The sequence below is a fragment of the Rhamphochromis sp. 'chilingali' genome, assembly GCF_963969265.1.
Source record: "Rhamphochromis sp. 'chilingali' genome assembly, chromosome: 12".
Lineage (NCBI taxonomy): Eukaryota > Metazoa > Chordata > Actinopteri > Cichliformes > Cichlidae > Rhamphochromis > Rhamphochromis sp. 'chilingali'.
Genome location: NC_137939.1, coordinates 5,012,913 through 5,039,790, shown reverse-complemented (window position 1 = coordinate 5,039,790; position 26,878 = coordinate 5,012,913). Strand labels below are relative to the sequence as shown.

Genomic DNA, 26,878 nt, shown 5'->3' with positions numbered 1-26,878 from the left:
GGCTCAAGAGAGAGAAGAAAAAATAAATTAAACGTAGTTAATAACAATAATTATAACCATTATAAAATAAAATAATAATACTAATAGCCATCATTATCATCATCATCATCCTATTTCCTATTTCCATTGTCATCGTCATCTTCTTTTTTGTTAGTATTATCATTCAACATATTATCATCATACATATGGCTATTAAAGTATAAATGAGTCTCTAACTACAAGTTAGAACCTTATAGCTTCATATAGCTATACTTATATCTACACAAGTATAGCTTTTATAGATTGTGATTATAATTAGTTAAAAAGTTAAAAAGAAAAATAATACTAATAAAAATAAAAGTAAAAAAAGGAGTCACTTGGGTCAAACAGGTAGGGATTATGTTGTAATATGTTTTTAAATGAGCCTCACCATCGCACATCTCTGAGCCACTTCCGTGTGTAATAGTTTTTCAATAAGATACCTCAGGCTGTTCATCACCTGTTTTGTGTCTGGATTGTTCATTACATGCAAAGGTTTTCGGCCATATATGCCCTATAAGCAAAACTGAATGTGACACTCCTGATTTAAGAGAAAGCTCACAAAATTCTTTTGCAAAGAACCACTCAGTTAGTTTTGCAGCACTTTTAATTAATGTCCAATGAAAAATATAATTTTCAAAGTTTTTTGTTGAAAAAAAAAAACCAAAAAAAACAACCAACAATTCAGATTCTTACTTTTCAAAAAGACATTCCTGCAAGAAACTTATTAGCCAATTGAATAGAAAAGTTGATACTGCTTTACCACTCTCAAATATTTCGATGAAATATGATCAAGTAAGAGAGAAAAACACAAAAAAGCAGTCATGGTTTTACATAGCTTCCACAACATACTCATACTTAATACAGATAATCAGGCCAGACTGCAATATCTGTGACCAACATCTATACCAAAACAATAAACAGATGCGGACACATTTGTTGGACTTTATCACATCTGCAAAAACCACTGTACATTATCACAAATCACTTTATTGCCACTTCCTCAAATATGGAAGCTAAACTGCGAATGTTTCTAATAAACAAGGGGGCTACTGTGTATAAGGAGGTACTGAAACTAGTAATTTATTTTTGTAGTGGTGTTGCACACCAGACTGATATGACCTAAAGAATAGTTGGAGATAAGCAAGTCCCTCAGACTTGAAATGCTGATGAATATTTAGGGAGAAATGGAACATGGGGGTGACTTTGGTTGATTTGGCCTTTTTCCAATCAATCTGCCTATTTGAAGTTGCAAAAACGAGCGTAACATTCAGTTAACAAATGGCTTGGATTCTAGAAAGTTCTCCCTTTACACTCTGTTTACTGACATCATGTTTACCTCCTCATAACATCTGAAGCACAAGTAAAAACAGGATGCAGAGAAAAGTCTATACTGCATCTCATAATTTTTAGCTGCACGCATGTTAATCAGGGCAGAGCCCGAAACTGATTCAGCAATATACTTTACAATTTGCAAAATAAAAAAAACACACACACAACAAAGAGTAGCCCATTAATTTGTTTTTCCTGACTTAAACATGCAGTGCTTAGTGGAGCCCACATTGAAGGACACTGGCGAGCTGTATTTTAGGTCTGTTCCACAGTGAATCGCTCAGTAGTTTAAGGTACCTTAAATCCTCATGCTGTGTAATCTACACCTACACTTGCTCTAACTGTACAGAGACTTGTACAAAAAGTAGAGACCTTTTAAACCGTTTTGCAAAAATAAAAGAGGCTATAAATAGCACATTATTTTCTTTCATTCAAGTGGACCCTGCACGACTTACGGAATGACATACAGCATGTAAAGTAATGCGAATGCACCACAAAATGAAATGACACAGCATACGAGCTCACTTTAAATAAACGCCATATTTTACAGCATCAGATATGTCAAAGTGTGGTTGTGCTTGACACTGCAAGCATGAAATCGCCCTCATGGGACCTTGTACACCCATTAAAAAAATGCAATGGAGATCACAGTTTAAGTGCATATTTAAATATTAGAGAACACACACACACACACACACTCACAGATGCGTACTGCTCTTTCTAAGATCATAGACCTAGTCCAGGTTTACACTTTCAAAGAAGGCATGACATCAATACTGCATTTTGAGAAAAACATCCACAAGTCTATGGCTTACATGAGTCTACGGATTGTCTTATTCTGGGACCTGCTGAAGCTTTTTTTTCTGTTCTTTTCACCAAACATATATGAGATCTTTGCCTTGCGCATAAAAAAAAAATCGTATATTTCTCCAGAAAAAGGGAATAGAAAAATAAAATAGAATTGTAACTTCAAAATCTAAAATAAAACTGATTACACTTTCATGGTGTCTTTTAAATATGACGCTGGAGTCAGCAGACAGTCTGCTTAGCTTAGCATAGTTAAAGCAAAACAGCTAGTCTTTCTAAAGGAAACAGTCACTTTTAAAGATCACCAATTAACATGGACTGTGCGCAGTGCTGCAGTGGTGAGCACTGTCACCTCAAAGAAATAAGGCTGGTCTGCAGTGGGGGCTGTGGTGGAGTTGGCATGGTCTCCTGTGCGTATCCCTGTGAGGTTTTTCCTCCCGCGGTCCAAAGATATGCTTGTTTGATTAACCAATCATCCAAAATGGTCCATAGATGTCCATGGATGCGAGGAGGGACATTACCCCGCCCCTTTCTCAATACCACATAATATAAGCTCCACCTTCCCTAGTACCCTAAAATGGATAGGATAAACCTAGTATACTTAAATCTCACTTAAGCTAAAAGGCAAGTAAGTGTATTTCTTAAAATAAGAGTAGTATCAGGGTACCTTTAGCTATAGGTACACACAGCCTGGTACACAGGCATGTTTTCAAAATAAAAGTCCTACATTTTCTTAGACTATACTATAAAATGCTTCATGTGTATTGGCACATATTCTTCTTCAAGGCAACATTAGACAACAATGTTAGAACGACAAAAAGCATCACCTCTTTTTGAAATATTCTTTGCGACCTAACAAGTACATCAGCACTCATTAAGTAGTTACCACAGTTAAATAAAAATACAATAATGATAATATATATATTTTTTAAAAAGACACGTTTTGCAAAGATACAGTTGAAATGAGAGGAAATAACCTCATAACAGCTATCGTGGGTTGTAAACCGTACGAAAGTCTTGAGGTGAAACTGCTGTTCCCTGCCGAACAGAGCCTCAAGTCATCATAAAGTTAGTTTGCAGCTTGCTCCCTGTTGAGTAATGCAGTCGATGAGATGAACTTTCTGTTTCGGTGATTCATGACACTTTGCATGAGCAGGTGGTTTTCAAGTAGCAATTTCAGCAAATCAAAAACAGGTTTATTCTCTGGGTTGAAATGCTCCTCGTGGCAAAGACATTCCACTGATATATGGGAGGAGGATGAGTGCGATGGATTTTCTTCACTGTGAAAATACTTGTGTGTGTGGAAGTGATGCTCCAGGATTATCTCATTATCTTTGGATGCCTCTGCTTAGTTGTTATTTACCACATACAGGCCACTGAGATGTAAACGTTTGCTAAAGAGCTTTTCAGAGTCTTTGAATTCCTTCTGTCAAGTAAAATATTAGACTGTGTTTATGTGTATAAGTTAAAAATCCATGTATTTGGCTGGGCCTCATGTTTAATTGGTTCAGTGTTCTTCATGGTCTATTATCTTTGGCCAGTGAGTGCATCATCCAGTTGACCTTGGTCTTCCAGCTTTCCCGCAAGGCTTCGTTGAACTTTACTTTGAAGTTCTTCAGCGCCTCGTCCTCTGTTTTGCCCAGCGCTAAAGAGTCCTTTTAAAAACAAGAAACCACTAATTATTAACATTGTTGTCATTCTCCTCATAATCATTAACTGCTACATCATAACTGTGGCATACCTTTAGATACTGTATGTCTTTGAAGGATGTGAGTTCAGGTAGCCCCGCTGCCTTCATCATGGCGAAGAGGTTGACAAACAGCGTCCCGTTCCGACACAGGATCTTATAGGCCCGCTCACAGTACTCCCTGAACCTGATGCAAAAGATGCAAAAACAAACACGTTTCATAAGTTAGCAGAACCCCAGAACAATCCATCCATCCTTTACTGCTTATTCAATTCAGGGTCACAAGGTGCCTGGTTCCTATGCCAGGGTACACGGTCTATTACAGGGCCAAGACAGACAACACAGACTCCACACAGAAAGGCTCCAACTGACAGGTGGATTTAAACCCAACTCCTTCTTGCTGTAAGAGGACAGCGCTTGCCACTGCACCACTGTGCCAAAGTCTATAACTATAACTACGTACGTGTGTTAGAGTTACATGTTTTTATTGTACCTCTCAAATTTCTCACTGTTGTTTGTTCGTCCTTGCTGGATCACGTGGACAAAGTCATACGTCAGGATAAAAGGCACGCGCTCCCTGTTGATCCCGAGTTTCCGCTTGAAGTTGCCCAGGAAGTGCCCAAAATCAATGTGGAACAGCTAAAAAGCAAAGTCTCACTTTAGTCACTACGTCTGAGTCTCCCAAACACTGACTGACCTAAACAATTTGACTCCAGCATGTTTCACCAAAAAATTATTAGAATATTACAAAGCACATTTTTTTTACCAACTCCAACCAAAAACATTACACATCAATCAACAACATAATTTTGCTGAGATTCAAACGTGCAGTAAATCTTACCTGTCCAGTTTCCCTGATCATGATGTTGTCATTGTGACGATCTCCGATGCCCAAGACGTAAGTAGCTACACAGTAGCCAGCGCAGGACAGTGTGAACTCCTCTATCGCTTGATCAAGTTTGTCCCTGGTGACATAAAAGGTCACAGAAACGAGGAAGCAGAACGTGAGCGAGTTGTGTTCTTACAGTGCTTTCACACTTCTCTTATATTTCCTATATCAGCCTGCATTACACAAACGCAGCCATGAAGCAGAGTGTCATCGGTGACAGAGCATATGAAATGTTCAAAGAGGAGTTCCTGTGGCTGATTAACGCCTGATCGTCACATCCTTTCGCAGCCTAGACGTGCGGAGGGTTCATTGTGTTTTTTATACTAATTTTCTCACGCTGCAGTGTCCGGGCTAATTATCTTTGTATTCTGTGGGGCCATCAGCCTGGACACACCAACGCGTGAAGTACAGAGGCTTATTCATTACTTCTTCAAGGAGCTTTTAGAATAGACAAGACCTTCAGACTGTCTGGCATCAAATAAAAATCTACTCTCATTTAATGCTGCTAAAGATGCTGCTCTACTTTGTGCTGCTCTATCCGGTTTTAAAATGCTACAAGGAAAAAAACACTTTTAAGAAAACAATTTAAGTAAAAAAAAGAAAAAGAAACTACAAGATGAAGCAGTACTGTTTACTGCTCACAAGAAGTGAAATATTTATATCAAACTATGCAAGTTTTCCTGAATGGGACTGGGAATAGGATGAAGGCTTGTGTGCCTTAAACACCCTTTTTTTCATATTCTTAAATCTTATTTTCTGTCCTTCCCCTCCCCCTTCTTTTCCACATGAACAAAAATGGATAATTGATCGCAAACATATTATTGTTTTACTTAAAAAATATCAATACCCATCTGTGGCTCAATATACGCGGCTGCTTTGTGCTAAAATCAAGAGGAGTCGATGAAATGATGAGATGCCGCTTTGGAAAATTCACATGATGTTATCGCGAATTTCAAATTGAAAAACTTCTTTCTTGACACTTGACAAGTCAGCGCTGTCCTAGGAGGACTTGGGGAAGTCCCCACAACAACCTGAGGGAGGTTTATGGGGGGAAAAGGGTGCATATGCGGATTAGCTCACCCCACTCCTGCTCTGTGTCTTCTGTGTGGTTTTATGTCATGCTTGGCTGTGTGTATAATGCACCTAATTTGCTTTGCTTTTTGAGGTTAAATAGGGTCATCACCTCTACAGAGTGTCTACACCAAATAAGATGACAATCGGAGAGCTTCTGAGAGTTGCCATTGTGCCAGAGTTCATCGTACTCACTCGGGATTCTTCGATTTGAGCCAGTTAAGCAAGGCGTCCTTGTTGAAGGCAGCGGTAGCGGCGCTGTTGCTGCTGTTACGCTGGATGTTGGCAATTGTGTCAGAGTTCTTCACAACCTCGATGAGCCCCATTTTGTTCCCGGTCGACAGGCAGCCGTACGGGATCATCCTGTGTTTGCCAAGTCGAAAAATGAACAGCGTTAAGGCTGGTGGACAAGATTTCCCCGTGCACAAGAGGCAATTAGTGTAAGAACCAGCTCCTACCTGAGATCCAGACCTTCTTTCTTCCACAGATTCTCCATGAGCTGGATCATCTGCAGGGTCAGCATGTCTTGTCGAAGGTCTAAAGGTGACAAGGAGAAATTGATATATCTAATCCTAACTTTTCTCTCGCATGACTCGTTCCAAACCCACAGTTTTTATCTTCCCAGCAGATTTGAATGTGCAAACCAGCCCTTAAACTAAAACAGGCACCTTGAGAAAGGCATGTTCGACCTTCTTGTCTCTTACCATCTCCATTTTTGAAGATAATGCCCACCATGTCTCCTTCAACTGCGGGATTCTTGAACATCAGCCAGAGTGGCTTCATCTTGGAGTCCATAAATCTGCATCTATCAGTACTGTAACAGCAAAAATGCTCATGTTCATTTTCATCCTTGTACATATATTTTTGCTCAGTAACTGATATCCCTTGTGATCTGTTGTATAAAAATGATTTTTTTTTGTCCATGACGACACTGACAATGCGCTCATATGTTTGTAGGAGGGAGAAATGAGAGTAAGTTGCTGTGATCCTGAATCAACTGAAGAGTTAATTTCTCCGTGTACCACTTAAATGTATTTTTTTTTATTCAGTAAAGCCAGAAAAGGAGCCAAAGTGGCCTTTGCAAAATCCAATAAGGAGGACAATAATGCATAAAACAATTATGCTCTCTTGTGTGCGTTTGCATTTGTGTGTTTTTCTGGGCCACTAACCAGATCTCAGAGAGGATGATGCTCGGGTTGAGTGGTGACAGAAGGTCTGACAGGGCCTCCAGGTAGGACTCTTGTCTGATACACTGCTTCAGGTCCTCTGCCGTCACCTTCTGGGAGCCCAACTTGACAAAGTCACTCAGAGCCTTCATTTTGCCCAGAGCCTCATTCTGAGTGTGTGAGAGTTAACACAGAGACTGAGAATCAGTTGAAAACACACAAGATCAAAGCGAAGGTGAGTAAGAATCAGGAGGTGATTACCTGTTTGGTTAAGAGCTTGATGTGATGGATATTTCCCCTGCAGTAGGCCTCGAGAATCAGGCCAAAGCGCAAACCCACAGATGCCACATGAGTCTCTGACCTACAATAGACACAAATCTCCAGTCAAACAAAAAGCTGACTCGATCTTGTTTTTCTTTCTGCTCCCTTTTTTCTAACTAGCTTGTATTTTTTAAAGCTAGCCCCTTCTCACTCACCTGAGATGCCAAAACAGAAAATGTCCGATCCTCCTGTTGGACAGTGCCCGTTCTAACAAGAAAGTGGTAAGGTCACAGTCCAGGTAGGACTCGTACTTCAGGACCTGGACCAGCTGGATCAGATAATGAAGCAGCTCATCATCACTGTGTGCAGAGAAATGTGGCTTATGCGGTTAACAGTCACAACACAGCATGCCTGGCACTGTAAGCTTCTGAAACAGATGTGTGTGTACCTGAGCTTTCTGAGGCATCTGATAGTGAAAGAACGAACCGCTGGGTCGGGAAAACTGTAGTCTAAGAGCTCCAAGGCGTGGATGGCAGGGAGGTCTGGCCAGTTCCTCAGTAAATTCACCATCTGAGGAGAATCCAAGAATTATTTTCTAACATGATGAGAAAAATCAAGGAGATTTTGACAATTTGAAGATTAAAGCAGGCTGCTGATGTTAATTCACAACTCGATATTTCTTTCTGCGGCAGTGACATTACTATAATTTTGCATGATTCACTGTTAAAACATTCCTTAGTTTTGAAGCTCCAAAAACCTGTAAAGTCACACATTTTCTTGCTCTTGTTACAACAAAGGTTTACTGCAAGACCTCTGTGGTTGGTAAATATTACCAACATAATATTATAAATAAATATTATATTACATAGATCAGAGCTCATGGTTGCCTGTTTTCTATAGATAGAACTTTATTTTGAAAATGTAAAAGAATGAAGTACAGCTGGCATTCATGGACGTTTGCTAAAACAAAATAAAACACCCAATATAAACTATTAGTTGTCTGTATATAAGAAACTAAGAATACATACTGATATGGATATGTGTAACTGTAAAGAATTATAGACCCTTCACTCACACACACAGATACACACTTATCTACACTACATAGTATTCATCCCAGTTTTAATAATCCTATATAGACTATCATTTCAGATGAAAAATTTGACTTCTTTGAGCTTTTTTCTGATTCGTTCACTCCTTGTTTGAAATTTTGGCCACTTTAACCCTTAAAGCTAAGCTAATCATCTGAAACAAAAGGTTTTACATCTCCAGATCGACTTACAGACATCAGTGAAAAATACAAAGAATAAATAACGCTTTACTCATACCTGAACTACATCCTCACGCTTATTCCACTTGGTGATGAGGAGGAGCTTGGACAGACTTTCAGGATAATGATCGCGGACTTCGGTGCGGAGCTTCCACAGGAGCTCTTTCTCGTCCTCGAAAAACTCGGTGTAGTTTTTGTTGTCCATGAATTCTTTGAGCTTAAAGTACTACAGAGAGCACATGATCCACACACAAAGTTATTAAATTTTCTGCTTTAAAAACAAAACAAAAATTCTAACTATGTAAAATTTGTCACATGTGAGTCCTACCTCGTCTTTAGTGGCTAAACTTAGATCACCATTCCTCTCCATGTCACATATCTGAAAACACGTGAGGATTATTGCTTGGACTGACTGTCATCAAACAAAGATCCAAATATGTGCTTCAGCCTCAATAAACATGACACAATAATTCTGTGTAAAAATCATAAAATGACTTCATCATTAAGGAAAATGTTTTTTGGTATAAACTGAATGTATACAAATCCTATAAATTTCATTTAACTATATTCCATTAAATTTAATAAAATTTTACACTGTACTTCACGTTAGTTCACCTTTTTTTTTTTAATTGTAACTTTTTTTGTGTAGTCTTTTGGGAGATAGTACCTTTTCAAGTGGAGGGTAGTAGAGGGGGTGTGGCCGGATGTTGGGAAAATGAATGAGAAGTTCAGCGGCGCTGTCCACATTAGGGTTCTTCTCAACAGTTCCCATCGGGTTCAGCAGGTCACTTTTCTCATCTGTGATAAAAATATCATATATGAAATGATGAAATGTTCCATTTGGTGGAATCTTCTTCTCAGTTTTTAGTCTTTCGTCTAAGAAAACCACTCCCCCGCCTGGCAAACAGGTACTTCAGCATCTGCAAACAGGCTATCTTATTGCATCATAAAACACAAAATGTGTCACTATGTGTGATTTGGGCGGCAAGACGTGTCACTCTGGGCATTTCAGAAGCTCTCTGCGTGCTTCAAAGTGTTGTGGAGGAGGTGTTTTTTAAATTTTTTGAAGAGGATGAAAATGTAAGAAGAGGCAAGGCTGAAAAGTACCAGGAACACACGGCCATGTGGATAAGTGGAACTCCCCAGTCTTCAGCTGGTCCTTGTAGTCAAACACCATGGTGTTCACCCAGGCTATTGGACAATCCTGAAAAGACAAAGAGAGAAACTTTATTGTTTCACTTCACACACCATCTTCAAGCTTGAGGATCTTGGAAATGGTTTAAAACTGAGTCAGAGAATGTAAAAGATGTACAGAGGAAAACGAACCTGCATAGCTTGCAGCCTGAGCTGAATTATGTTTCCTCAGTTGTAATAAAATCATGTGCAATACTTGGGCAATACAAATCTTTTATATTTCAAGCTCTTTCCTCTCTGAAGATAAAAACGTTTCACTGAGAAATCTTTTTTTTTTTTTTGCATCATAAAAAATTAAAATCAAGATTCTCTAAAGGCAAAGCTTTTTTATTCTTTAATCTAAAATGCTTTGAATAATTAACCATCTCCTGCCCAACATGTGCTTTATTTTAAAGGTTCACTTGAATTCAAAACTTTAATATTCTAATTGCAATAAACACTCTGAACCTTGATTGCGGTATATTTAATTTAATTCACCGTTAGACTTAGAACCGCCTCCAAAAACATGACAATAAAACGTTAGGAGAATGATTCGTTTGTATTTCTAACTTCTAAAGTTCTCTATAAAAAGAATTTGGGTTCCAAGAAATCAGTAGAAAAATGACTTCCATTATTTCAGTGTGTTAAAAACAACAAAAACACAGTTAACACATTCAAGTTAAAAAAAAAAAGAAGAAAAAAAGGCAGTGCACATAAACAAGAGCGGCTAAAATAGCTCAACTTCCGCCAGCCTTTCTGCCGTCTGGCTGCAGGACTTCTCTTCCAGGCAAACAAAGAGAGAAGTGGCTCAGAAAGCAGAAGTGGTCTTAATGGCTATAAAACACACCTGGGCTACATGTTTTGGAGGTCTGCACAAACTCGAGCGCACAGCTGCTGCGTCGCTTCAAAACAGAAGATACTGCGACTACAGTAAAAGGGGAATTTGTTGTTCTTGTTCACTGTACCTTTCATTGTATACAGGGGAGGTTTGTGGGGGCTCTTTCAAATGTGGTATTTGAGTGTACTGCCACCACTGTAGCAGCTGTGCACCGTCCTGAACAGGACATATTTTATATTCATTTATATGACATAAAAGGAGCTGCTGCAAGAAGCTGCTGAAGCCAATCAGCATCCAACTGAATCCAACTTGCTTATAGTTAAAGTAACATATTAAATTTTGCATGTATTAATAAAATGAGAGGTCATTTGTTTGCTAGTAACATGCCGAGTGGAGCTTTTTTAACAAACATTTGTCATTTCGACCATAAACAGAAATGTGTATGGCATTGGTGTCAATTAATTAATTTTATCAAAAGTATGTTTTTTCCCCTCAGGTTAAAAGTTTAAAAATCTCTCTATGCTGGAAACTTCTTGTTATATAGAAAAGAAAAGCATAAATTCTCTTAAATTACTAATAATTAGTAGCTGCTCATGAATTTCTGTCAGTTGAATGACTGATTCAGCAGTTAATGTAATAAATGTTTTAAAGATAATTGGTGCATTAATGTCAGATCAGGTGTTATTGTCATTAGTATCTACATTTTGTGCTTTTTTAAACTATATTTTTGGGCCTTCCTTGTGTCAGGACACAGGGGAAGACACACTGTAATTGGATTCTGGGCGGATCTGAACTTTTTGCATTAGCCAAACAAAATACAGGTGTCCTGCTGAACCCAGTCAGCTAAACCAGCGTTCAGTTACTGACTGGATTTTGGCAAACAAATTACTCTTTCTTGGAGTGTTTGCCTCACAGACCTTCAGGTGTCCTGATCAGCCTTAATTTTTCAGTTTAACAATTACACTGAAGTATCGCCCTGGTATCACATACTTCTTAGTCAATACTAATTATTTTCAATGATGGAGCTGTAGCTAAACAATTATGTGCTTATCTTATTGTTAAACCACTAGTTTAAACCACAAATTATTATGATTTTTTTTGTTTAGAAATAAAACTTCATCATAAGCGGTAAAGCTTTGTGCAAACGATTACAATGCTTTTTATATTATCACCATTATTACTATGTGCTCCACTCTTCAAAATGTAATTTCACATCATTTTTGCATGCTTTGCCAGCCATGTATAAATGTATGCAAAGCTATATATAAAAGCTGTCTGTCATGCTTATTGTTGTAGGCGCACGTGTGCCTTTGTGTGCAGTGAGGTTTCTTTGTTTCATATATATACACACACACACACATATATATATATATATATATATATATATATATATATATATATATATATATATATATATATATATATATATATATCCTGTGTTGTGTTTGTTTGCCTAAAACATCAGTGAGAAGTAGGTCTTTAATCCTCAGTTTGATATATATCTTTTATAAAAATGTAGCCGTTTGCGTGGCCCATTAGTGCACTCCTTCACTCATTCAATTTTTGTCGTAATGCGATATACTAGCAAAGAGTCAATCAAAGAGAGAGTTTGTCTTCTGCTGCAGCCCTTACAGCAGAATAAACCTTTGAAAATGCAGCTGAACAATTGTTAAAACAGCTAGAAGAGTTGCAGGTGTAAATCCAACTACATGGATTTAATGTGTGCACTTTTCTTGTGCCTTTCTCTTTGTTGGCTTTTCTGAATTCATGCTTGTTAATCAAAAAAATGTTGCAAAGCCCTGCTGTAGATAAAATTGCTTTGTAATGTCTTAATCCCCCTCCCCCTCTAAGCTGTCAGCGAGCATGTAAATTTAGAAGGTTCAGTGTATATATGTGTGTGTGTGTGTGTGTGTGTGTGTGTGTGTGTGTGTGTGTGTGTGTGTGTGTGTGTGTGTGTGTGAGAGAGAGAGAGAGATGAGGGCTGTGAAGATGAATTTAGAATTCCTTGAAAATGTTAGCCAATTCCTTCCTTCCTTGGACCGATGTGCAGATAAAAGGGCTGAAGCGGATGAAGTGTTAACCGCAGCCTTGCCACTAAGCACACTTGCACAACCCGACGCAGCAGAAACAACAGACCCACACAGAAGCTACACGCACTACACACAAGAGAGGAAACAGATCTGTTTGTGCTTGCGAACAAATTCACACCACCAGCCCAAAACACTGGCCTACTCAATCGAACGAGTAGTACGCTGAGACCCCAAAAGCACCACGAGTTACTGACACACTCACCGCTTTCTTGTTCTTCTTTTTGGTGCCGCGGGGCTTCTTGGTCTTTTCAATGACGCCGTAGAGCGCGAAACACAGGCGGCTCATGCGGGGCAGGTCGGCCACGTTTATGTCAAACTCCAGCTTCTGATTCCACAGTGGCTCGGAGCTCACTGTCACCTCCGAGCTCGTCACCACCTTACAGAGCAGCTCGCTGCCATGGAACAGACCAGCCTGCACTACAAGCTGCAGGGGAACCACAGATACACAGTAGTGATTAGATGGAGGCAAGACATGTGGTTTGGAAGCCGAAGACTTTAGCACTTTAGTGTGAAGGTGATTGCTTGTGGAAGATTTACAGACCTCACGAGATGATTCAGAGTTTCCTGTGTAATTCGAGCTATGAGTCAAAGAGTTTACACATTCGTAAGCGCAAACAGGTCTCCGTGCAGAGTCAGACACAAATGAAAAAACAACCGCCAGAGACGTAATTTAATACTGCACGACCATTAAGCTCCTGCCTTTCGCCAAATCAAGATAGTCCGAATTAACATTTACAAAATATATGAGCTGATTTCCCCCCTTCCCTCCAGGGGTTGTGTTTTCAAACCTCTGCTTGACATCCACAGACATGACTGATAATTATGCAGCAGGAAAAATTAGTCATGAGTCATGATGCTCTAAGGCAGCAGCACCCAGGAGTGCACTTGCACTTAATAACCCATCCAAACAGTAATGTAGTTAGTTATGAAACAGAATTACAAAGACAGACACACATTAACAGAGTTCCCACTCTTTCTTTCACTCTTTCTTCTGACACGGAAGGGTGAGCATGGAGTATCAGCGGATGTTTCCACATCCTTTGGCTGTTCTCGTACGCTCACTGACAGTTGTCAAATTTTGAGATAGGTCAGGAGCCCGTCTGCAATAGTAACATGCAACGCCTTCAAAAAAAGAAGTGCATTTGAAAGCGAAAGAGGGAGAGCATGTAGTCTGTCTTTTTTCTTAGAATCTAGGCCTCAGAATGAGACGTAAAAACCAGATAGACACTCCCCACTTCCTGTTTTGAAGTTTTAACCAACCGCCTTGATGAATTATGGGAAATGTGTGGTCTGTACCATGTGACCCCCCTTGTCATTTACATGTCAGCCCCGCTGTTCCTACAACTGAAATTGAGATATTGGTAAACAAGTGAATGCCACATTTCATTGAGCAGCAAAGTGAGAGAAAACCCACGCAAAACCACACCGACCTTCATTCCCTCGTCTGCGTTGACTCGTTTGCCTTGCACCAGGTGAATGTGGAAAGGCTCATTGATGGACCACAGAGAGGAGGTGTTTTGCTGTAGGAAGAAGTCAGAGGAAAAAAGGGAATTTAATTTCTCACTGCCTTGCATTCACACGGTTGCTCCAATTTCCTGTTTGGCCACAACTCAAAAAAACGAAAAGAGGGTAGACGCAAAGTAACATCTACTTTCAAAAGAAAGTTGGGGGGGGGGGACTTTCTAACTGAAGACAACTGCCAAAAGATTTTTAGCTGCTTATCTGACGAGCTTCAGATAAAAGTTTCAAAACATTAACAATATTTTTTATTATGCTAAAGCAGTTCCAACGTATGCTGCATGCGCAACTACAGCAAATGAAAGACAAGCCGTCAGATGTAAATTATCTACACCGAGCTGCGTGGCTTATTTCAAGTGTGCCAAAGTCCGCAGGCTAGTCGAGTAACAACTGCAAGAAAAGAGAAAAGGGGGAAAAAAAGAGCATGTGCTCCTCTTTTAATGAACGACAGCTACCGCCTGACCTCTTACCTTCTTCAGTGGCAGAGGAGGAGGTCTGGATAAGGAGCGACTCTTGTACACCTGGTTGCACATTCTGCCCTGCTCCTCCTGACATTTGGTGACGGTGGAGTAGTGCACCATGGTGAGGTGGGGGTTCTGGCCATTTCTCAAGCACGAGAAGATGTACTGAGGAGAGAGACAACAGAAGATTTACTGGCACAGCCATCAGTCAGTTCACCCACAGATATTTCCCAGTGTTCTGATAGCGCTGGTTAGCTCCTGAAGGCTGTTCATTTGCTGTAGGTTAATGCAGCTCAAATCTCATTATGTGTGGATGGATGCAGTTCCTTTCTGCAGGGCTGCTATACAGATATGAGTCACCCCTGCAGGTAGTTGGAGTTTCAAAATCAACAGTGGAGTCTCCGGCCACCAAAATCTTGACTTAGCCTACTCCTAACCGACAGTCATTTCAGTTATTATGGACCCACCTGCACAGGCTGAACGCAGACAAACGACACTAAACAGAAACTCGCACACATTCACAGAGAAAACAACAGCTTGTCTAGAATATAGAGAATGCAATTCACAGTTTCAACAAAGATCAGCAGAGAAAGTCCAACTTTTCACAGTTCGTTTTTCAGTTTGTGAATAAATAGATAAACCTTCATCTTAAAGGCGCTGTGGGTTAATATGTCAAAGAGCATGTGTATTTTTTTTAAAGACGGATGCTGATATGAAATCAATTAGGTAGAATAGTTCATACTGAGTCTAGCACATGCCCACAGGAACGAGGAGGATAAAGGCCCCCTAGGTGCCCTCTGAAACACTTCTTTGTGGCAAAACAGAAAGAAAAATGACATCTGTGCTGATTATTTGTTAGCACATTTTTATGTCTCTCTGCAACTCGTCTAGAAGCGAAATACAAAAGCTATCATGGCAGAAAATGAGCCTGAAAGAAAATTGGACTCTTGGGAATTATCATCCAACAAAAACACAAACCCAAAATAAAATTTGACAAACCTACACAGGATTTGCCTCAAAGCCACAATACGAACATCTAAAATTTCTAGTCCAGAATTTGGTTAAAAAACAAAAATGGGACTGAGTCATTAAACCAACAAAACCAACTGTGAAAAAAGAGAAATAATTAAAGTGATAAAGTTAAAAAAAAAATTCTATGCTGCATTTTCACACAATTTTCTGCTCCAAGAGTTTATTTTATTCGATTAACTCACTTTGAACTGACACAGTGGGTGTTTCCCATAGATGAAATCCCACCTCCCGTTGACCTGTAAGGTGTAGTCTTCAGGTTCCTGTCGCATTAAGCGGAAAACGGTAGCCTTCTTCTTCAGAGCGCTCTTCATCAGAACCAAGGGGAGGTCATGAGGGTCCTGCTGTAGCATGAAGCTTTCCTGTAAGAGCAACAGACAACATCATTCAAATAAAGAGTACGGCTTTACAGAAAATCTTAAAATTGCTGCTTGTTCCTGAGTGTTGTTTTGAAGGTAGTGTTTATGGTGTGGGAGGGGGCTTTCCAAAGGTGATCACATTTACTTAAAATCACCTCCACAATGTGTCTGCACAAGGTGGAACCACAGTTTTTCCAATCAAAGCTACTTTGCTTTTTGCGGGTTCCCTGCTGCCCCATCATACCAGAACATTAAATTTGATTAGTTTGAACAAACTGGACTGTATGACTCATGACAACTTAAAAAAACAACAACTGATGAACTCACGTCAGAAGCCTCAAACTTGACATTAATGAAGATCTTCTTGATGTTTTTTGTCTTGAGGCTCTGCGGCAGGGAGCAGCATGGCTCCAGTTCACATGGGAAGCTGTACTCCATCCACTTCTGCCAGGGCAGACTCTGTCGATCTTGAGCCTTTTCTTCGCAAAACGCCCTCATCTTGGTCCGAAACTCATTTACCTCGTCATTCTTCTGAGCTTCAAACTCATGCAGACCTGGAAAGTTGGTTAAAAAGTAAAAGGAGAACTTAGCTTATCATTTAATTAACTGAAACACGAAAAACGTTCAGATGAATAAAGAAAACATAGAAAAGAAATTATGCCATCAGAATAGCAAATTTTCCCTGACTAAATCTATAAGAAACATAGGCTAAAATGTAACAATGCTATTAGCCACGTTTAGCTTTAAGTCTGTATATTTGAAAACTTTATCCCTGAATTTTTCAAAAGTTAATTACACGTAAAATATGAGTGGAATCATATTATAACTATCTAAAGAATAATTATCATTCCACTCATAATATATTCAGAATACATGAGAATATGGGGGGGTTGCTAAACAAATAAATTAGCTTTAGCTAGTTAGCCTAGCCGAGCCCTACTTTTTCAGGTTAGCTACATTAGCTTATAGTATCTTTGGTTAATTCACAGAATCATTATTTTTAATTACTGTGAACCTACTGTAAAAACCAGAAATTCCTACAGCAGTGAAAAAACAAGAAAGCTTCTGTCATTTAATGATTACTTTTGTGTAATATGAACGGCAATGGCTGTAAAACCTATATCTCAAATTTAAACCTTCACATTTTTCAAAGCTGTGAAGCGGGCCAGATTGAAATCTCTGCTGGTCAGATTTTGGCCCCTAGGCTTTATATTTGACATTATTGGCTTATAGCTAGCCAGCAACCTGCTTTACTTGTAAAAAAAAAAAAAAAGACGATTAGCATCGTGGATATACTGTAACTCAGAAAGAAAATGCTTTTTTGTTAATAGTTCCTTCTTTTGAGCAAAGTGTTATTCTGCTAACTTTATAGTCTCCGAAAAATAAGAATACTTTTGTTCCAATTAGCATTTTAACTCTGCCAAACCAAGGCTTCAAAACTACAACCACAGCAACTTTTCATCAGTTCTCATGCTGTAAGTGTGCTGTGGCACTTGTTGCAGGGGTCTGGATCAACAACTGAGCAAAAGAAGACATTTTTGTGGCACTAAGAACATAGCAGAGCCACAGTAATGGTGACAAGTGGATGAGATCAAAGCTGCTGTGCAAACATTAAGACGTTATCAGGATGAGTGTTGCAAGTCAGAAACTCTCATTTCATTTCTCTTTTTTAAATGCATACAGTCACTTGTTCTGTCTGACTCTGAGAAATCTAGTAGACTGGGCAGCAATTCAGGGGACTCGAGCCAGACTGGAATATCTCTATAGCTTAATGACAAGAACTCTTCTCTGTAATCATGACTGATTTAATCTCATAGAACAGTACCACAAACCCTTAAAAGCAAACAACAAAAAAACAAACAAAAAAACCCTCTATAGACACTGCAGAGGCCCACCTTTGCCAATTAACAGGCTGATTTGGGCGTTGGTGAGTTTCTCCACCCGGTCGCCCTCCCTCGCCACCAGCCTCAGAACACACATGAAGGGCCGCACATCACTTATGCGCCTCGATTCTTCCTCCAGCTCTTCCCTTTCCGCCGTCTCGTTGATGCAGGTGAAGACGTATCCATCAGGATCGCCGAGTCCACAGAACAGGGCCTCACTTCTCGCATTTTTCCAAACCATCTGAAATAAGAGACAAGAGGGATAAATGAACACAAGAGCCCCAGTTTTGATGAGCTGCCATGCCCAGTTTTCATGAGAAAAAAAAAACAAGACTGTCCAGTTACTGTTTTCAAAATTAAAACAAAAGCAAATGATCCTCTGATTAATCTAATGAGCTGAAATAAAGCAAGAAAATCATTGTTTCTAAAGCTTTCCTAAAATTCCTAGTGAATTAGCAATGACTGGAGGGCCATTTCATCTATTAATCATCCTAACAGCATCCATGAGTATCATTACCTAACGCAGCTAAATCAAACAGCCCGTAGTGGCAGAAGTGTTGGCCCGTTCAGCAGCACGTTCACATTTTAACAGCAGATCTGCTTCGGCAGAGTGCTGGCTGTGTTTCCCAGGGAGGAAAGCTGCAAGCTCCCTCTCTGTCGGAAGCATCAGAACCGGGGAGCATTGTCTGAGCGGGGGCTGCGTTTTAATTAGTTTAATGTCTGAAGAAAACATTAAGTCAACCAATTTGTTTAAAAGCGTATTATTGTGACTGACAACAAGATTTTGCAGTCTGAGCGTCTGAGCTGTTATGCTGCAGTCAATCAATTACAGTCTCCTGGAAATACAGTGCTCTCTATTAATAGACGCAACGTGTGATTACATTACACATCCACATATCAGTGAGGAGTTGAGGTTTCAGAGACCCTTTTAAAAGCAGATGCCGATGCATGTGAGCGTTGGGTTGGGGTGGGAGGGACACTGTACCTTTTTGATGCTTTTGATGGTGTCGTTTCGAGACACGGGGAATTTGAGGAAGATCCCAGTAGGCAGCAGGAAGTCCATGTTGATCGCCTGGTCCCCCTCCTTCTCCCACTCCTCCTGCATCCCATACTTCCCTGGGGGCATGGTGACGGCCTCTCATTTACTGCCAGCTCCTCTGCTGCTCACCAGAACACGAGCCGGCTGTCCACACACAGAGCAAGCACAGCCGGGGTTAATATGTCCACTATTAACAAGTGTCCCTGCATGAGCTGTCTGCTGTTTGTTCCCAAAACACTGGATAATGCATCTTTAAGAGGTTGTAGTTGAAAAAGGAAGAGGACGTGCAGGTTGTAAATAACGTGAATGAATGGTAGCTTATTGAAGGGCCTGGCCTGCACCTGATCCCCTTCCTCCTGATGGTGATATAAGAGCACACAGATATTTAAAAAAAAAAAGAAGATTAAGACGACCTGAGTGCTTCTATCACGTTTACTACGTGCAGTTCTGCCTTTAATGATCAAAAGGAAATATTCAAGGGTCAAATCAGGTGAAACGGCGCTTAAAGAAACTTCAGCTTTCTGGTACATCTGCTGAATAAAATGCAAATCAGAAAAATGGAAATGTGCTTCTGCTTCCCGCAAATGTAACGAAGTGTGTGTGCAACGAGAACAAGTAGGGTTTGCAACGTAAAGTAATTCTACACTATTGATTTTCTTTGGTAAGAGGAAACTTGCGCTGTGTGCGCTGCATGTGAATAACAGATGTAGGCTGACTTGTGCCCACAGCCTAAACAATGATAAATAAATAAATGTTAAGCTTTTAAAATGAAGCTCACAGGACCGGATGGATGTCAGATACGCTGTGATATATCTGTATATTTTGAAATGAAAGGCTAGAATGGAAATAAAAAGATACGGCGCATCCAATCCAACACGCAAACATGACGCTGCGCCGTTGTCAGTAAAACTTGTGTCATGGCGAAAGCCTTGCCAACCTGTTAGCGCACACACTTGCCTGTCAGCTCTACAACCCGGTCATCTCTTCATGGCTTTCCCCCCTTTTCCCCCCGTCTTCTTCTTTTTGTTGTTTTTTTATCGCAGTGAAGATGGAAGACGGAACATCACGGAGACGTGGGTCGCTCAGATCCGGCGGCTGCAGGATCTATCCGTAAGGAGGAGATGAGCAGGGTGAGGTGCTGTAAATCCGAGCGCTCGTACGGCTCCTGTGAAGCAGTGGAGTGCCTCCCTGCCTCGGTGCTGTGCGCTGTCAATCAGTGGGGCGCTGATGTTGCGCTGACCCTGACGGATGAGCGGCTGCGCGCTGCCTCACCAGCTCTCTCGCTCTCTCTCTCTCTCTCTCTGCGCGCGGGCCAAGGGACCGTCCGCCAAAAGTTTGCGCGAAGTGAAAGTACACCGCTCTCTCCACCTCCCGCCCTCCTCCTGTCTTAGGTGATGTATGTAGGAGACTTTAAAAAAATATTTCAAGCTAAAGAATGAAACAATTAACTAAAACCAATTTATAAGAATTTAAGTAGAAGCCGAATTAGTCGCAAGCAGGTATGAGGGCATGTTTGGTGTCTGAAAAGTGAGTCACTTTCTGGAACTTTCACGCTATTAACGCTGATTTAATTTCCGTATACAGGCAGCAGGGGAGCACCTGCGTGAGTAAAAGCCTGTGATGAAAGAGATGTTTAATAATTCTGTCGATGTTAAATAAGAGGAGGACTCAGTGCGTCACCGAGTCGATGGGAAACTATTATTTCTTTCATTTTGGAGAATATATATATATATATGTGTGTATACCCACCCCCACTCAACTGTCTCTCACAAGGGACAGTGACATATTGGAACAGAGTCCAACCCCTCACAAAGATACACAGACATATGCTCTATATACTGTATTTTTGTCTCAATGAGTGTCTGCTTGTCACTGGGAATGTGGCTGTTTGCTTTTCTGTGTGTGTGTGTGTGTGTGTGTGTGTGTGTGTGTGTGTGTGTGTGTGTGTGTGTGTGTGTGTTACAACGCGTTGTCACACGTGACTACAAAGGCAACGTGGGATTTGGAAGGTAGCGGTAGTGGTGGAAATCTTTCAAAGTAGCAATACCACAATGTGGATACACAAAATGATCCCCCCCTCCTGAGGGGAAATATTTGAAAATCTTGTGAGGGATGCAACATTTGGCTTGTTTCATTCATGAATGAGTGACATGAACGAGACATATTTTTGAGTAATAGGGACATAGTTTGTAAGCTGATGCTGGTATAGAAGTTAAAGAGCAGTCCAATGCAACCTTTTTGGCTTTAAGGAGAAAAAAACAGTCTCACTTATTCTATAGGCAAACTAATTAACCAGTTATTCATGTAATAAATCTTTAGATTAATGAATGAAATCATCATTTTGCCTCTTGATTTGGCAACATCATCAAATTAGGAAAGTTTTGCCAACCTTTCAGTGAGGGTAATAAAACATAAGTAATTTATTAAATGAACAAAGATAAATTTAAGTAGGTTATTTCCTCTTTTGATTTCCTTCCACTTTTGCGAGTTTCACGAGCCAAAATAGATCAGACGAGGCTTTTAGTTTTTGGAATTCACACAGAGTTTAATTCAGTACATTCCCAGTTATTTATGTCTGAATTTATAGCTGCAAATAAATGTAAAGAAGAAGATATTTTGTGGGGGAGGAAAGACAGTAGATTCCAGCTGGCAGCCAGTCAAACATCTTAAATAACAAAATTAATCGTGTTTCTTCAGACAATTTTTTTCTTCTTCTTGAAATGTTGCCGTCTTCTGTCAAAGTGAAAATCTTGCTGGGAAGCCTGCCTTCCTGTTTTCTTATATCTGTTTAAGACTATTTGTACTTAAGCTTTACCACAATCAGTGAACAAAGACACCGCGCTCATCATGGAAGTGGCTCCCGAACCACGGCGGTTGTACTACCATAGAAAGGGGAAATGCAGGGGCCAACAACAACAGCAGCGTGACTTTACAACTGTTCACTAACTAACATTAGCAAACAGACAAAACAGGTTTTTCTTTTCTCTGAATTCTGTGCCAGACTTTTTCTTAGCAAGTCACATAACATGCAAATAAATAGATGATCTCAGTTGTGTTTGTTCAGTTTGGTTTGCAGGTGTTGATATTTCTGAGTTGTGGTCTGGTGCTGCTAGATACGTTAGCTTCCTGTTTAATGAGAGGCTACTGTCTTGAGCACTCAAGAGCTACAAGATTCTGATCAGTATTTAGAGAACACACACAAATATGTGTTTGTGAGTTCACCTCAGACCAGCTGGTAAACCCCCCCCAAAAAACAACAAAAAAAAACAGGAAGTGATTGTGCAGAAGAGAAACTGTTTGGCCAGATCGGCAGACTGAAAGCATGAATGCTTCCCACCCTTTGCCCCGAACGGAACTATTTTTCAACTACGAGCCAGAAAAACCCCTCGACAGTAAACAAGCTGCAGAGCTGAATCTCGTAAATGCGCTATTCATCTCGAATCTGATGGCAACTCAAGATTAAACTCAAATTAAGAAAACATTAGAGTTACAGTTTCGATAAAACTGAAAGCATAGCCGTTAATCAGGCAGTCCAACACATGGCACAATAAAAAAAAAAAAAAACACCAACAAAGTTTAGACAGGAAACTTTTACAGTCATCATATAAACACATGTAGTTTGATCACGTGATGTTCAGACGTGTGTGCCTTGTTTACCGTCTTTAAGCTTACCCACAGTTCTGTGGTGCATCAGGAAAAGGGTCTTGACTTCCTTTCTGTGCGTTCTTAAGAGCTCGTGCTTCTTTTTTTATTCATATGCTTTTTCTCTTATTGTCCCTCGACTTTCTTTCTTAATGGGTTGTGTAATATACGACAGAGCAAAGTGGCTTGTCAGTACTATCAGGTCCCCATTTCTGTGGTTCAGAGAAAGCCGCTGTTTAACATCGGTTTGGCTCATTTATGCGACAGAAATCCCCACCAGTTTCACATTCAGGTAGAAAATGAAAGTTTTCTTCTTCTTTTTTTCAATCCACTAGAGAAGTCTATCACCTAGATGTGATTAAAATGTAATAAAATGTGCTGAAAAGGAGTCGTGTTTTCCAGCTGGCATAATTTAGCACATTTGGTTTTGAGTTCACCCACGTTAAAGCACGTTGTTCGCCGTCTAGTCACGATACTCAGAGCTTCTTTGCATCACTTTGACTCATAAGATTCCCCAAATGGTTTTACAGTCTGCAGCCAAAACTCTGCTGCTGCCCTTAAAGATCATCTCACGTGAGGTCAGACACAGATGAAAAGAGATTTAAATGCTACCTGTGAGTTTCGTGACTTCTCCAGACACCCAATGTAGTTTTTGTGGAACTAAAATTGAGTAAGAGATGAGAAGAGATTTGAAGATGAGCCCAGTTTGGTTGCAATAGTTGAGTAAAACATTTTAAAAAGAAGCGGAAAGAAGAGGAAACCTTACATTAAGGGTGTTGTATTTTGTATATACATTTTAATTCAATTGATTTATTTAAAGGGAACAGTGCATATTAATGAACAACATGTCACTTTTCACCTGCCAGGTCAGAGCAAAAAAAAATAAAAAAAAAAATAGGAAAGTTAACACAACATCAGACAGTGTACAGCAGTATGGTTCAGACAGCAATATGTAAAATTACAACATGAAAATTCACAGTACAAGAAGAAAACACATAACAACAAATAAATATAAAAACATACAGCATCAAAGATGACACATAAAATTAATGGTAACAGATCTGATTCCTCTTTAGCCAATTTACTTGTTACAGCAGCACAAGAAGAAAAGGTCAATTAGAGATATATTAAAAAATAGAAGTAGAAAAAAAGACAGAAAAAAAGCCAAAATACTATATTATGTGCACATGGTTACTATAGCTAGTACATTTTTTTTATTACAGCTGGAATTTTATTCCAAATATTATAATAATAAACATTATTTGGGGGTAGGGGATAGAATCAGAATCAGAATCAGAATACTTTATTGATCCCTGGGGGAAATTATTAGTTGAGATAGTTGAGAGATACTGATTAGTAAATAACTGGACATGAATACATGTACAAACAAAGGCAGCATAGCTCATGATAGCACTTTTTTTAGTTATCTAGAATAAAACAGGATCCAAATTGGATTGAATTAAATAAAGGTAAGCACAATAGCATCAGGAAACTCATCTTCTTGTTCTTTGGATGCAAACATATCTATTCGGTTTAGTTTAATTTAGTATTTTTCACTTGGTTAGCCCCACCTGCAGTTTCAAGGGGGCTTTTGATGCATGTATTTCACACCCTTTGCCGTGAAATTCATGCGGTGTGTCTGAATGATCTGAAAAAGAGGAAGCGTGCTGTGAAAGGATTGGACCTAAGATTAATCTTTGAGGGAGTGCACAGGGGATTCCAGCAAAGAGGATGAGAAACTGCTCTTGCTGACTGAAAATGTTCTGTCAGGCACTGTAGGGTAGACCCGCAGACCCCTACAGTCCAGTGCTTTGCAATTAATATAAGTCCAGAGAAGTGCTGTGTCACAGGAGAAAAACAGCAGCATTAGTAACTAAAATTAGATTTTAGTAATTTATAGAAGTTTCATTTCCTAAATCTACAAAATGTCTCAATATAATTGCAGTGACTCAAAGAAATGCATTTATTTCTAAAAGTGTCTGATCTAATGCAACCAGTCAGATTATACCACACTGCTCTAGATGGAAAAGCTAAACATCTTAGCTCCAAGTGGAAGAACTGGCAATGACACTGTTGTACAGACATTTGAGTCGTCTGTTTCCCAGATTATTAATCTTACTAACCGCAGGGATCACCCGATTCTTCATCTCAGCTGGTGAAAATATTTCACTCTTCCAAAAATATTCAAAAACTGCAAATGTAATGCGATTCTCATCACCTCCACCTTACTTAAACTGCAGTGCTGCTTCTCATTTTAAGCATCATATCTGCAGAACATCAGCACATAATTAGTGATGAAGTCAGCATAACAAACTTCCAGTGTTTCACAGTTTAAATATGTTGACTTGCTTCTGCATGTAGCTTTTGATTGGATTTAAAATGATGAAGTCAGCTCAATGAAAAACTATATTACTTTCATTCATGTTTTGCATGGGATTAAGAAAGCATAACTTACAAATGATGAATTGAAATAAGAAAATGTTGTGGGTAGTTTTGTGTTTGTTTAAAAAAAAAGTGAACATAGACAGTGGTGCAGGGAGGTTAAACTCCTTTCATATCACGGGTCATATATGACCCACTTTGAGATATGTTATTTAGAAAATGAAGTGCTATTACAACACAAAGATTTTAAGTAGTAAATGTTTAAAATTACAGAAATCTATAACTTATTTATTTTGGTGTACTATAACTGGTCACTGGCGTCCAGATTGGAGTCTGGTCCCTGCTTAAGAGGTTTCATGTCGATTGCTTTCCTCTCTCTCGTTCAGTAAGTAGAGTGAAAATGTACTTGTGAGTGATGCCAACTTCAATGCGAAATGGTTGAAGTTAATCAAAAAATATTGAATTTCTAAAATTCAAAAGGGAGAAAATATCACTTAAAAGATTTGAAACAAGTTTGCACAATTTAATTTGTTTGATTAATTCAGCATTCAGGTTTGTAGAGTCATGGTTGTTACAGAGGGTGCAATGAGCAATCTCGAACACGTTTGCCGTTTACATTTGCTGTATTTCACCATTTATTCTAAACAATGACTCAGTGTTAAGCTTAGGCTCCCTTCCTTAAGATGATAATGCGATTTATGAAGATTAAAGGTGAGATGATGTGCAGAGAGGAAAAAACAAAATAACTTATCTGACGTTAACGCAGAATGGGTCGTCCATTCTCTGGAAAAAGGAAGAACCAAAAATAACATCAAAACTTAACTTGCAATGAAAGTGGAGAAAACAAAAGTGGAGGAGTACAGCTCAGGGCTTAAAGGGAAGGAAATAAAGAATTACACAGATGATGAATAATGAGATATGAAGATGGCTATTTATGAACTTTGGACAAGAAAACAACACATTAAGATCAGAGCGCAAACATAATTCATGTTGTTATTATGTGCAAGTTATTTTAGAAAGAGTCATAAAGTTACCCATGATAGGTCAGAAAGATATAATGGCATGATTTATGGTATTATTTGGTCATAAATAATTATTTTTTATACCTAAAGCCTTTTTAGAACTAATAAAAAGAAAATGTTCTGATGAAAAGAAGTATATAGTGGCTCTATAATGTAAGGGTACACACACATTTACCTTAAAAACAAAAGATCCCAACCCATCATGGTTATAGTGGAGTGAATTTGTGGCTATAAAATCGAAGTTTCCCTCCTACAAGACTCTTTCCTTCACCCTTGACCGCTGCCTGCAGTCCACTTACAGTTAATCTCTCATCAGCTGTGTAAATTCAGCTTTTCATTGCCATAGCAACCCTTAAAGATAATCATATGTTTTAACACTTCAGTGCAAGCTTCAGTTTGCTGAGGCAGGCCAGAGATCAGAATATTTAAAGACTCAGACAATGCCTAACGGTGCCAGAAGGGGGCGAGCTTAAGGTAGGCTAAGGCACAACATTTGGAAGCACACTGAACACAAGTTTCAATCACTTTCATGGCCCCATGTGTATAAAATGGAGCAGCTAGGTATGCAGAATATTTTCTCAAACTGTGGAGAGGTTTGGAGATGCCCCTTCCTGTTCCAACATGACCGCCATCACTGCACAAAGCAAGGTCTATAAAGACACAGATGAGCAAGTCTGGCTTGACTGGCCTGACCCCAACCTGACACAACACCTTTGAGTTGAATTGACGTGAAGGCAGCGAGCCGGGTTTTCTCATCCAACGTCAAAAATCCCTATAACACACTCCTGAACTTTATGGAAAGCTTTTCCTATGGATTGAGAATGGCACTTCACTCAAGTTCATATGTGTGTGTGTGAAGGCAGATGAGCTAATATCTTTTGGCAATATTTTGTAACATCTGTTTTGATAGAGCAGGTGTAATTACACAGAGGTAATTAGGG

The 26,878-nt window shown here is 39.5% G+C and overlaps 1 protein-coding gene across 1 annotated transcript; it reads right to left on the bottom strand.

Annotated features, from left to right (window-relative positions):
- Positions 1 to 627: 627 nt before the first annotated feature.
- pik3cd (phosphatidylinositol-4,5-bisphosphate 3-kinase, catalytic subunit delta) lies at positions 628 to 22,700 on the bottom strand. The gene is made up of 24 exons (XM_080898343.1): positions 22,564 to 22,700; positions 19,849 to 19,995; positions 18,838 to 19,035; positions 17,865 to 18,093; positions 16,297 to 16,523; positions 15,796 to 15,972; positions 14,591 to 14,746; positions 14,033 to 14,122; positions 12,805 to 13,026; positions 9,609 to 9,705; positions 9,169 to 9,299; positions 8,830 to 8,880; positions 8,560 to 8,727; positions 7,680 to 7,801; positions 7,447 to 7,590; positions 7,232 to 7,331; positions 6,974 to 7,140; positions 6,509 to 6,618; positions 6,263 to 6,341; positions 6,000 to 6,167; positions 4,686 to 4,809; positions 4,338 to 4,483; positions 3,899 to 4,031; positions 628 to 3,812 (listed from the first exon to the last, which is right to left on the bottom strand). The coding sequence occupies exons 3-24, from the start codon at positions 18,976 to 18,978 to the stop codon at positions 3,675 to 3,677; spliced, it is 3,120 nt and encodes a 1,039-aa protein (XP_080754469.1). The 5' UTR covers positions 18,979 to 19,035; positions 19,849 to 19,995; positions 22,564 to 22,700; the 3' UTR covers positions 628 to 3,674.
- Positions 22,701 to 26,878: the final 4,178 nt, after the last annotated feature.

Bases quoted from the DNA above. Each gene is read 5' to 3' on its own strand.
- pik3cd (XM_080898343.1), bottom strand. From the start codon at position 18,978: ATGCCCCCAGGGAAGTATGGGATGCAGGAGGAGTGGGAGAAGGAGGGG. The intron at 6,619-6,973 runs GTTAGTGGCCCA...TTGCTGTTACAG, and splicing joins ATCATCCTCTCTGAGATCTG to TACTGATAGATGCAGATTTA. The intron at 6,342-6,508 runs GTAAGAGACAAG...TGTCACCTTTAG, and splicing joins TATCTTCAAAAATGGAGATG to ACCTTCGACAAGACATGCTG.